The following is a 12,834-nucleotide window of genomic DNA, read 5'->3' as shown; positions in this document are numbered from 1 at the left end:
AGCGGGGGACGGCAGGAGGGTTTGGGGTGCAGGGGCACAGGTTTGAGGGTGTGGGAGAGGGGGCGAAGGGGTCAGAGCGACAGATTCGGGGGAGGGTGGAAGGAGCGAGGAGTTTTGGAGGTGCCGGGGGAGGGCGATGGGGGAGAGACGGGTTTCTTTCGGGGGTGAAGGCATGGAGGCGAGAACCTAGAATAGGAACGAAGGGGCATATTGGGGGTGAGCGAAAAAGCAACGGATTTGGGGAAGGGGCAGGACGTTTTGGCGAATGGGTGGGAAGGAGAATTGGGGGGGGCCAAGGCTAAATCTTTAGAAGGTGAGCACATATTTAGGGTGAAGGGAGCAAGAGCTCTGGCCTTGATGGGGATGGATTTAAAGGGACGGATTTAAGACAAAGGACGGGGGGCGGGGGGCCTGGGCCAAAAATTAAGAGCGGAGAAAGGCGTCAGACTCCAGGGAGGAGGGCGGGCAGTGGACCTGCCGGGGACGGGGTTTGGTGGGAGAGGGGGAAGGCGAGGATTTAGCCGGAGGTGGGGGGCTCCGGGTCTGATAGCGACGGAGGATTTGGTGGGAGGAGGGGAACGTAGGGCGACGCAGCGGGGGAGGGGACAGTGGCGTTTTGTCTGGAGAGGGGGAGCGAGGAGGCTTTCAGGGGAAAGGATGACGCATTTGGAGGAGAAAATGGAAGTCGCGGTGGGGGTCGGGAGATGGGACTCAGTCCTCGTAACTCGGGGGGTGGGGCATAAAGGGTCGTTGGGACATAAGGTGACAGGATAGAGAGACTGGCAGAAGCTGAGGCCGAGGTAGGGATGTCTGGCACCGTGCCTGCAGGTGCACTGGGTATGCAGGCGCCGGCCAGCAATGCCTTGCAGAGGAAGCAGGCTCCTTGAGAAAGGGAGGGATTGAGTTGGAAGGAGGCAGGGTGGAGGGGTGCATATTTGGCCGAATTAGGTGGGGGTGACTGAGAGATGGGCACTGTTTAGATGGGGGTGGTTCAGGCCTGAAGATTTAGCCTAGAATTTTCCAGTTAAGAAGAGTGGGTTGGGGGGGGGGGGGGAGAAAAATTGAGATGGAGACCCAACCAAGATTTGAATTTGAGGTTTGATTTGAGTTGAGGTGAATGGGTGTCAGATTTACTGTCTTTATAATTGTTCTGACAGTGAGAGATACCATTGGAATAAGAGGGACTTGAGTGGGAATAATTGAAATCAGGCTTGGAGTAGAGGGGATAAAGGGAATGGGGTAATAGATTTGGAGGGTAGGACCTGACTGTAACATCGTACCTGAGATGTGAAGTAAGGGTACTGGGGGCTGGGTTTTGGCTGCTGGGGTGAGATTGGTGAGGGCTGGGGTTTTAGGGTGGCAGATAAGAGGATCTGTGGAGTGGAGGATGCTGGAGTGTAGGAATAGGGGGCTCCATGGAAAGGAAGTGGGGAGTAGCTTCATCATTTGGACCATTGTAGATTTGGTTTACAGGTTTGAGAAGAAGTTGAAGTAAGGGTGATTTGAAGAGAGAATTGGGAATGAGGGAGAAAGGAATTGGGGAGTGAAGGGAGGCTAACCGGTTAGAAGAACTGGATGGTGGGGAGGTGGCCTATCCAATTTGAACTCAGCTGGTCCTGAGTATAGCATACTTTGGGGTGAAGTTTTAATGGGCATAGCTCAGGAATCAGTAATATTTTGTAAAAGGTAGATACCAGTTTTGGGGGTAACAGGCTTGGAGTGGCAGATTTGGGGTACATAAGAATGCAGTGCCTAAGATCAGGGCTGGTGGGTGTTAGGTTTCAGGATTTGGAGATTGAAGGGGATGGACTAACTCTGCCAGAATCTGATACAGAGCCACAGCTCTGGATGGGTTCATGGAATTGGGGATGAAATTGGGTAAGTATGACTTGGGCTCAAATAATGAAATTTTGAGGGCAAGGAGAATAAGGGTGACATATGGCAGTGTGCCTTTGATAACCCAGGTGGAAGTTACAGATATAGACTCAGTAGATTTGGAAGCTATGGGGGCATGAGGCGAAGGGACACAGCAGATTTAGGGATGAAATTGGAATCAATGGGACTCCCAAATTGTTGTGACTAGACTGGATAAGACAGCAGAAGAGCATAGCTGAGACTTGGAGTAGAGAGGATAAAGGGAATGTTACCTGTGTAAGGAAAAAACAAAACTCAGAACCTTTCGGCTTTGAACCCACAAGGGAATGTGTGGGAGGGTTAACTGCCTAGGTCAGCTGGCTCATCCCTGTTCTCCAGCTCCCCTGGGATAGACTTTTTTTAAAGAAGGTCCTCATCCAGAGAAGCTTTCTTATTTTACAATCAGTAATATGTCATGTAGCTCAGAATCCCATCCACAAGGGACAGCGTGAACTGTCAAAACCCCTAAGGCAAAGAAGAAAGGGAACTGACCCAGGAAAGCACTAGAAGCTTACCTCGTTCAGTTTTTAAGGCAGAGCTCCCAACCCTACCGTTTCTGCTTTCCACATTTCAGGAGTTGCTGCTCTGCCTGGTGGCGTGGCTCAGTGGTTGAGTGTTGACCTATGAACCAGGAGGTCACAGTTCGATTCCCGGTCAGGGCACATCCCCGGGTTGCAGGCTTGATCCCCAGTTAGGGGTGTACAGGAGGCAGCTGATCAATGATTCTCTTTCATCATTGATGTTTCTATATCTCTCCCTCTCTGAAATCAATAAAAATATATTTATTTGGGGGGGAAAAAGTTGCTGCTCTGGTTCACTGGTCCATGGGCTCAGTTGGCCTGCTTTGAGGGACAGGGCTGCTGTCCCAGCCCCCTGTCAAGGAAGGAGACTTCTCACACCCCACTTAGGTGCTGGTCTCCCAGACACCCTGCCTCCTGCCTGGCAGCAGAGTCTTTCTCCTCAATTGGCAGCGTAGCAAACAACCTCACCCCTCAGAGACCCCACTTCCTCACGGGGTGTGGGTGGCTTGGTCCTTCACCCACATGAGGTTAACACACCTAACAGCATCTACACAGCAAAAGTGACCATAGCCCCACAGAAATGCGGGGACATTCTGTCACAAGGATACGGGTGGCTGCGATTAGAAAACAGTCGAGGAATTGTTTGAGGAGCAGCTGGGATTTGAGGTGGCAGTCTGCTCTGCCTGAGAGTGAGAGGAACAGATCTGTTGGCATCTTCTGTGGGTGCGGTAAGAAATGCGAGTTGTGGGTGACCTTTAGAATGGGCTGCTTGGGGCTGAGCTGTCTGAAGTTTGGGATGAGATTTGGATGTGCTGTGTTTTGGTGTCAACCACATTTATAATTGAGACGACTGAAGTTTTTAACCTGGAGATGACAATAAACAGGTTTATTCTGAGATGAGCATGGGATTCAAAGTATATAAAAATCGGGGATTTTGTCCTGGGGATATCTGGAATTTGGAGGTAACACTGTTGGCGGGTGGGGGTGACTTGGATAGTGGTAGGGTGGTATCTGGGACCAGACATTTCTGGTCATTGGGAGATTCAGGATCCTGATGGTTATAGACACATGAAATTTCTTTTATGTTTTGATGGGGAAAACATCGACAGGAACAGCATTAGAATTTGTGGGGAAAGAGTTAGAGGCCTGGGAAGACGAGAAGCAGTGAGGCTGAGTCAGCAGTGGAATCTGACCTGCCTTTTGTGTTTGTTGATTCTGAAGGTGGGCCATGAGCCGATGCCCCCCACCGTTGGGACCAATGTGCTGGGGAGGAAGGTCCTCTATCTGCCGAGCTTCTTCACCTACGGTGAGTGTGCTTCCTGGGCAGGAACGCCCACACCGACACAAAAGCAGCATCCAATGGGGAGCAGGCCCAGCTGGCCCTGGGGAACACATGGGCAGCATGGCACCCAGAGTCAGAGCTGGCGTGGGGGGGGGGATCCCAGAGTGTGGCCGGAGGCAGCAGGGTATTGGGGTGAGACCAGGTGAATCATACAGCTTTGGTCCAGCTCCTCTACCTGGCAGCAGGCCAGGAGGGGGGGAGGGGCAGACAGGTGTTCAAGGGAGGAGACAGTCAAGACACTGGTCCCTGTCATCCCTGCCCCCAGGTTGTGCCTGGAATGGCGGGGGGGGGGGGGGGGGGGGGGGGGGGGGGGGGGGGGGAGACGGGACAGTGAGGTGTCCTTTTGCCCTCTGAGCAGTCGGCCCTGTTACTAGCTTTTCTGCTTTCCTGCTACTGTAGCAGGAGGCCAGGTTCTTTTTCTTCTTTCTTCGTCCTCTTTCCTTTGTGTTCCCCGGGCATGGAGCTAACTCATTCTGGCATCTCCACCCACTGGGTATAGACCAGTGCATGGTGAATGGCTTTACCTGTGGTGTGCCCTGACCAGCCGGGTGAGCTGGGACAGGCAGCCTCACTGCCCTGACCTGCATTCCTCTGCAGAGTGGCACCAGAATCTTCATGCCTGGCCCTTCACACACCCCTCCCCAGCTGCCCAAGATCTTTTCAAGTCCACCAGCTGCCCCTCTCCCAGTCCCCACCCTCACAGGGTGATCATGCTGGGGACTTTGTTAAAATGTGCCCTTGTTGCCTAAGTTCACAGTCAGCCTGATCCCCTTATGCCTCTGCCACCTCTGCTCTTATCTGTTTGGTCATTCCAGAATGTTCTCTAAAAACCTTTGTTTCTACCGAATAACTTGGGGCTTCGCCTCCTGTCCCCTTTGTTTCACTTCATACACTGCTGGCAGAATCTGAGGTCACGTTTCTCTTTCAGTCTTGCCGCCATGGTGCTGGGCACAGTCTGGGGCCAGTCAGAACGTGTCATTTTGTGGGGAAATGTGTTCTTATTTGTTTTTACTTAAAGATTGTCAGTGTGGGGGAGGGGAGATCAGAATGAGGAAGGCACCTCACTGAAGTACAGTGAGGCTGGTGGCCCAGTCAACACTGGGTCTGTGGGAAGCGGGGGTGTGGGCTGCCAGCCCCTCCCTGGGGTGTCTCTGATGGCTAGGCACCCCCCAGCCATGCGAGGGACGAGAGGTAGAGCCCAGACCGGCTTTGTTCACCTCGCAGTCATTCCCGAAAGGACTCAGGAGAGGGGTCTGGACTCACTTTACCGCCTCTTGCAAAGATGAGCTCCCCACCCCAGTTTACATGAATGGTGTTTTCATCCGGGCGTTGTAGCAGGTGCCCATGGGTGTTTCCAGACACCACACTGCTCTCCCATGGGGAGAGGGCTCGGCTACGTGGATGCCTAGAGCTGCCTGGACAGCATCTACTCCCCCTGTCCTGGTGAAGGTGTAATGGGTGAAGGTGTGAGGCAAAGAACTTCCTGGAGAGAGTTCAGGGACTGCAGAACCCCTGCAACCAGAGAGACCCTGGCCCCTCGGGGAAGAGAAGGGGCAGGGCTTTGGGCCCAGCATGGCCTCTGGGCATTTTTACGAGCCTTTCTCTGCTCTCACTTGTTCATTCTTCATCTCAGCGGTGGGGGAAGTAGGGGTCCCTAACTCCTTTTTTGCTGTGGGCCGGTGAATAGAAAGAGGTTGAGTGCCTCACTGGAGATCACACTGGTTTACCCTGCCCCCCTCCCTCTTACTGACTGGCGCTCCCCTCCCCCAAAACAAACCTTCCTTCTGCCCACTCTGAAGCCAGGCGCCTGTGTCCTCCCCTCCCCGCCCCCTTTCCCCAGCCCTCCCCATCTCAGGAAGCAAGTGTGCAGGTAACAGGTGCTGCAGCCCGGGAAGCAGTGGCAGTGGCAGTGGCAGTGGCAGTGGCCTGCTGGGTGGCAGATGTGTTGCAGAGAAAAGCCGGACAAGCCGGTTCCTGCCACTGTGCGGCACCAGAGAGCTGAAGTCGTGGGTCTGAGGGGAGCATTGTCTGAGATCCTCTGCCAGCTTCCAAGTATTCAGCTTTGTAAAAGTACAGCGGCTTTTTGAACATAGTTTAAAAGTTGATGTTAAAGAAAACAACAAAACATTTAAAAAGCGATCCTTTCAGAGACCCCAGTGAAGAAGCAGGACTCACAGGTGGGCTCTAGCTCCCTGACTGCTGGTGTTTTTTCTGTAAAATAGTTCATTGATGCCTCTGTTTTGGTTACTTCTCCACTTGCATGTCCTCCCCACATCTTGATTAATAAATGCCACCAGGTTCCAGGTGGGGTCCCCGGGCATGCTCGGCAGACACTCTTGAGCCTCTTCTGGGAGCCCGTCCTTTTTCTTTTTTCTTCCCTTGGGTTGCACACTTTATTGTTGTCTCTGGGAACTCTACCTCCTTCCCCCTGAGAAAAACATTTTTTAATGAGTAACAGAACTGGTTTCTGGGTTGCAGCACTGAAGTTGCTGAGTTGAAAACTAGAGCTGAGTTTGCCAAGTAGATTTGTCAAAGCTAAAAAAGGAAATATGTGAACTTGTTTGTCAGAAATATGTTTTGAAGGCTTTTACACAAAGGAATGGGCTAGAGAAGAAATTGGTGGGGCCTGATCGCTTCCAGGGTCCTGGACGGCCCTCCCCTCCGTGACTATGACTTGGGAGTGGGTGTCTGGGCTGGCGTGACACTGCCACCCCTGCTTCCTTGTAGCCAAGTACATTGTGCACGTGGATGGGAAGATCGGGCTGTTCCGAGGCCTAAGCCCCCGACTGATGTCCAACGCCCTCTCTACCGTGACCCGGGGCAGCATGAAGAAGGTGAGGCCCGTTGAAGTCAGCAGCAGTTGCCAAGGTTCCCCTGGGCTCCCGGCCACCCCAGAGGCAGCCATGTGCACTGCTCCAGCTGCCATCCTCCACCCCAGCACCATAGCCAGGCTCCAAACCCTGGTGGCCCCACACTGACACTCGTTGGTCGGGAGGGTTCCTGCCCCACAGTCTTCCCGCTTTCCCATGGCTGTGACACCAGGCCCCAGCCCTGGGGGTTACCTGAGGCTGCTGGCCCAGCCAGTGTCACTGCAGAGAAAGTGGTAGGAGCTGCTTCGTGCCGCTTTGCCCCACGAGTTACAGTAAGAGGCTCTGTAATTTGCTTGGCCCTCCTTCGTGTTTTGTCTCAGGTTTTCCCTCCGGATGAGATCGAGCAGGTGTCCAACAAGGATGACATGAAGACCTCTCTGAGGAAGGTGGTGAAGGAGGTGGGTGTTGGAATTGGAGAGGAAGAGGCCCTGGGAGAGGAGTGGGGTTATTTCTCACCGTTGAGTTGGGCAGGTCTTTGAAGAGGCTCAGAGTTGGGTCCTCGTGCTTGCATGGGAGGGGCGACGTGGAAGGCCTGGTGTGGATACTGCAGGGAGCTCCAGAAAGCCTTCAGCTGCTGTGGGGCCTGGCCTGGGACCCAGCAGCACTCCTGGGTGGTGGGCATTGGAGGTGGGCAACAAGTGGGGCCACCTGAGGTAGACTGACCCCATGTGGGGGCTGCAGGATCTCAGGTTGTGCCCCATATGAGCTCTTAGCTCCCCAGAAGTGCCAGTTCCAGAGGCAGGCTGGACTGAGTGGTTGCCAGGGTTCCCCTGACCCCCTCTGCCCTCTTGCAGACCTCCTATGAGATGATGATGCAGTGCGTGTCTCGCATGCTGGCCCACCCCCTGCATGGTGAGCTGCCCCACTGGAGACCACAGCGTGGAATGGGATGGCCCTCATGGACTGTACCTGGGCGGCGGTAGACTTACGGGGAAGGGCGGTGAGGTGGGGGTATTGCGTTGCAACCCCACTGAGGAGAGATTGGCCGGGAGTCCTGTCTAGAGGGAGCTGGGGCTCTTCCCAGGTAGATGATGGGGTGTCGTGGCCATGGGGTGTGCTGGGAAGCCCCCCGCTCTGTGACCCAGGCCATGATGTGCAGGGGCCACTCCAGTGGGCACCCACAGCTGGCTGTCCTGGGCTCTGTGTGTTTGCGTCATGTCACCTCTGTGTGTTTTCTCTTTCCTCAGTCATCTCAATGCGCTGCATGGTTCAGTTTGTGGGACGGGAGGCCAAGTACAGGTGGGTAATTCTTCTTGGGACTGAGAGGCATGGCCATTCCAGTCCCCATTCCGAGTCTATGAGGACAGGCCATGCTGGGCCAGTCACTGCCCCTTCTCTGCCGTGGCTCTAATGTGCTGACTTCAGGGGAACTTGGTAGTGGCCTCCATAGTCTGTGTCCAGGGGCCTTTTCTCTGTGTCTCTTGTCCAGGCTGCCCGGGACGGGCCTGGGTGCCCTGCAGAGAGGTGTGTGGGCGTGGAGTTGGTTTGGATTAGGAGTCCTGGCACCAGAGCTGATTCTGCACTAAGGACTGAGCCAGGGTTTCCTCCTGCCCCCTAGGTTATGTCCTAAGGGTTTCTCTACTGTCCTAGCATCTGCTCACAGCTCATTTCCTCCTCTGTCCACTGCAGCTGATTACCAAGTGTTCACTTCGCATCTGCGTGCTGCACTTCGCAGGGGGCTGGGGCAGAGGTGTGCTGACACAGCCCTTCCCTCCGTCATTATCCTTCCCTGCCCCTCAGAGGCTCAATCAGGACAGGAGGCAGATCCTGGAGGCCTGTGACAGGAGGACACGCCTCTGTTACCCTCTCTAATTCTTGTTTCCTGGGTTCCGTTGATTTCTGCTGCTGTTCTGTGGGGTCACAGCCCCAGGAAGCTTGGCTGCTATGGGGCCTCATTTTGGGTTCACTAGTGGGAAATTGGCCCATTCCCCTAGACCTGTGGTCTGCAAACCGCGGCTCGTGAGCCACATGCAGCTCTTTGGCCCCTTGAGTGTGGCAGTTCCACAAATACCACGTGCGGGCGCGTATGTACAGTGCGATCGAAACTTTGTGGCCCATGTGCAGAAGTCGGTATTTTGTGGAAGAGCCACACTGAAGGGGCCAAAGAGCCGCATATGGCTTGCGAGCCGTGGTTTGCTGAACCGCAGTTTGCTGACCACTGCCCTAGACTGAAATGTGAGCTTGGCAGATGGGACCAGGCGTGGTCGTGCCACTGTTCTGAGGAGAAAGATAGTGGGGCCTGGCAGGGCCCGTGCCCTGGAACCAGCACTAGCCAAGGCTTTGGCTCCCACCATCCCTTTTTCTCCTGGGCCACTGCCGCCTGAGGCCCGGCCACTTGGCATTGCTGGCCAAGGTCACAGGGGTTGCTCTTGAGCCTGCTTTCCATTTCACACCTAGAAGCTCCTCTGGTCTCCTACAGGCCATGATGAGTGCTGGTCCCCAGGCTCCTTGCTGGGGAGGGCCAGATGCCTCCCAGGCTGCCTCTGGGCGGTCTGCTGCAGGGCCCTGTGTTTCTCCTCTGCCTTCTGGGAAGGTAATTCTCGCCACTTGCCACTCCATCTGCTTCTCTACCGAAAGGTTGTTCAGCCAGAGATAAGTCTAGGGCCAGGCAGAAGTGCCCATCGTGGTGCCGTAGCCCAGGCTGGACGGTTTAGTCCTAAATTCCAGACCCACAGAAACAGTGGTTGCTAACTGCTGAGTTCTGCCCCAGTGCTGGTAGGGTTTCTCCAGTCTCTGAACTGGGTAAGTGCCCCCAAGCAAGAGCTCTGTCATCTTCACTGGGTTCTGCCTGGAAACAGAATCTCCCCTGCCCGTCCCGGCCAGGAGTCGATGGCTCTGAGCAGCGGTGGGGAGGGTGGAGGGTAGAGGAATGGGCTTCTTCAGGTGACTGAGTGACCTCTAGCCCCGTCTTGCTTTCTTTACAGTGGCGTGCTGAGCTCCATTGGGAAGATTTTCAAAGAGGAGGGGTTTCTGGGATTCTTTGTGTACGTGAGTTTATATCTCCAAAGCTGCCCACGGGCATGGCTCTGCTAAAAGGCTCACTCAGCCTCTCAGGCCGCAGCTGCTGGCCTCAGTCTAACCCCAGGCCCCGCTCCCGTCTGAGTAGCTGCACTTCACAGCGCGTTCGAGCTACAGATCGTCCAGACCAGAGCTGTGCAGGCTTGTCCAGACCCGGCCCACACAGAGACGGTACTGTTTGTTCAGTGCTGACTGCACTGGCCACCCAGGCCCTGTCCATTTGCCAGGGCTGGGGGTGGGCATGGGGCTGAGCATGAGCCAGGGCACTCTATCGTCCTTGGTTTCTTTGCTGAAAAATGACTGACAATCTGTGCCATGGACTGAGGACCGAACACTGACAGCATTAGCATTCAGTGATAGCATTTCTGAGTTCTTCACGTCTGACATGTAGGGAATTTCACGTAACAATTCCTGTTTCTAAACCTGGCCCTGCTCGGCCTGTGTTTGTGCAGAGCACCTGCCAGCAGGGCACACGTGCTCCCAAGGACCACAGACCCTCTGCCTTCCTTGTGTCTCACACCCACCTTACTTTACCTGTAAAGAAAGCATACCAAAAAGACTCTGTTCAGACAGAATAATCCATAGATGGAGCCCCAAAGCCGGGCCTGACAAGTGTCATCTGTTCTGCCTTTTAAGGTCTAGGCAGTGAGTGACATGTATGTACTAAATATGGGCTCTCTATTTACTCATATTGTGGTTGTATAGTTGGTCAGGTGTTTTTATTTATGATCTAAGGTAACCAAGAAACAACTCCGCGTGTGCGCATGTGTGTAGGTGTGTGTCTCATCAGGAGGTGATGTTTGCCCCCAGGGACGTTGGTACTGCCTGGAGATATCTTTTGTTGTCACAGCTGGTATCCAGTAGAGGCCAGGGCTATTGTAAACATCCTGCGATGCAGAGGGCAGCCACACGAAGGCTTATTCAGCCCTAAATGTCGATAGTGCCAAACTTTGACTTACGTACACACACATATTTTTATATATACACCCATGCATATAGGCATATACACGAGCAAATATATGAGTAAATATTTGCCCACGTGACTGGTATATCAGACTTTAAAACACTACACATCACCACCTCTGGCGTTTTGGTTTTTTTAAAATATATTTTTATTGATTTCAGAGAGGAAGGGAGAGAGAGAGAGAGAGATAGAAACATCAATGATGAGACAGAATCATTGATTGGCTGCCTCCTGCACACCCCCTACTGGGGATCGAGCCCACACCTGGCATGTGCCCTTGACCAGAATCGAACCTGGTCAGTTTGCAGGCTGACACTTTATCCACTGAGCCAAACCAGCTAGGGCACTTCTGGTGTTTTCCACACTCATTGTATAGTGTTATTCTGGTGTGTGACTAAGACTCCTGTTGGTCACTTAACCTTTGGGTTCTCCTCATCTTCACGAGGGTGTGGAATAGGTGACACACGTAGATGTTACAATTCTCAGAACGCACCAAAGGGGACGTGTGGAGAGGCCACCTGAGCACAGGTGGAAGCAGCAGGATTAGACATTGCATTCAGGAGGTTCATTTTGTTAATATCCCTCTTAACATAGATGTGTTGCATCTAATTCTTGTGAACTTTTGAAGTATTTTGAGATACGATTTTTAAAAACTCAAAAATCATAATTCTACTTCCCCTCCCAAGAGATAGCCATTTTTCTGGAAATCTTTTCAAGTCACTCCATATCTAAACAAACATATCTAAATAAGCACATTAAAACCACCCGCACACGCAGGACCCCCGATCCTCAGTGCTGTATCTGGAGGGAGCCTCCTCTCTGCTCATCTCCGAGGCCGTCACTTTAAAAGCTTGTGAAGTTTGCCTGCTTGTGAACATTCCGGGGGAAGACAGCATGCATTCAGCAGTGTTTTGTGAGAGTTGGTTAGGTATCAAGGCCAGGAGAAAACTACCAACATATAGGCACTCTTTCATAATCTGTATTGAAAATCCCAGATTTAGTAACATTCACATCTTGAGGCCCAGCTTCTGTGGTTTGAAAACGCTTGTGAAACCGGAAGCTAATCTGGTATCAGACGGAGCACATAACCCCCAGCCCTGGAGAAAGGAGCCCTCCTGTGTGCATAGCCGCTGGCCCCCGTGGCCCTGCGGGCTTCCTGCCTGAGGCTTGGATGTGCTGACTTTGGAGCTTGGAACATCCCTGCTGCTTCCTGGGGTAGAGCCCCCAGGAAATGCTCTCCTCCCACCCTGGCTCATCTTTGCTCACCTTGTTTTCTAGTGGCTTAATCCCTCACCTCCTGGGAGATGTGGTTTTCTTGTGGGGCTGTAACCTGCTGGCCCACTTCATCAATGCCTACCTGGTGGATGACAGCGTGAGTGACTCCCCAGGGGGGCTGGGAAACGACCAGAATCCAGGTTCCCAGGTTTGTTGGAACAAGGACTTGTCCATCTTTCTGTGTACCTCTGATGCCCAGGGCCTAGGGCAGACTTGAGGACTCTGGGGTTCTGAGGGCTAGGGAGGGCCTCTGGGGGAGTGGTCTGAGGGAAGACCTCCGTTGTGCCCAGGTCACCTTTGCCTCAGACTGGAAACCTGGAGTTTATGGAATGCCCGTCCCTGGGCAGCTTTAGAAATAAGACATCCCAGCTTATCCAAGGCTGCGTGAGTTATGACCCAACTAGGGATCAGGAAACAAGATAGACTGACTCCCAGCAACCTTTAACTTCTGCTTAGTGTTTATGCTTTCAAAACCCTTTTGTGAACATTATGACATTTGCTCCTGACAACACCCCAGTTGTGAAGGGAGCAGGGCAGGTGTGTCATCCTCCTTCACAGATAGAGAAGTTGAGACCCAGAGGTGGAAGGGCTCCCCAGAGGCACTTGGCTGGGATCGCCAGGGCTGGGACTAGGTCTTTCCCTGTGCCAGGTAGGGGTGCTCCCCCCCTTGAGGTTTTTCACATCAACTAGGAAGCGTGCTATCCAGGAGCACCCCAGTATTGTGTTCACAGTGGCCCACACACCTGCTGTGCACAGACCTCAGCAGTTGGGGCAGGCATGCGGAGGCCTTGCCTTCTAAAAGGCTCCAAGAAGAAAGGAGTCTAAGGACCTGATGGCTTGACTGATTCTGTCTGAATCAAGATGAGAGTTGGGGAACAGTGATGGGTGGGGGTTCCTGGTAGACAGCCATTGTAACAGCAGGGATTGCCA

General features: G+C 53.5%; 1 protein-coding gene across 1 annotated transcript in view; it reads left to right on the top strand.

Annotated features, from left to right (window-relative positions):
- Window positions 1-642: 642 nt before the first annotated feature.
- The window catches only part of MTCH1 (mitochondrial carrier 1), a 15,656-nt gene continuing 3,464 nt past the window's right edge, over window positions 643-12,834 (top strand). The window contains exons 1-8 of the mRNA XM_014545706.1: window positions 643-690; window positions 3,657-3,741; window positions 6,505-6,611; window positions 6,968-7,045; window positions 7,442-7,499; window positions 7,835-7,886; window positions 9,572-9,631; window positions 11,908-12,001. Coding sequence (XP_014401192.1) covers window positions 658-690; window positions 3,657-3,741; window positions 6,505-6,611; window positions 6,968-7,045; window positions 7,442-7,499; window positions 7,835-7,886; window positions 9,572-9,631; window positions 11,908-12,001 — 567 coding nt within the window. The 5' untranslated portion in view covers window positions 643-657. The remainder of the gene's footprint in view (window positions 691-3,656; window positions 3,742-6,504; window positions 6,612-6,967; window positions 7,046-7,441; window positions 7,500-7,834; window positions 7,887-9,571; window positions 9,632-11,907; window positions 12,002-12,834) is intronic.

The sequence above is a fragment of the Myotis brandtii genome, unplaced genomic scaffold (assembly GCF_000412655.1).
Source record: "Myotis brandtii unplaced genomic scaffold, ASM41265v1 scaffold420, whole genome shotgun sequence".
Taxonomy (NCBI): domain Eukaryota; kingdom Metazoa; phylum Chordata; class Mammalia; order Chiroptera; family Vespertilionidae; genus Myotis; species Myotis brandtii.
Note: the sequence above shows the minus strand (reverse complement) of the source record. Positions and strands in the feature narration are given on the sequence as shown.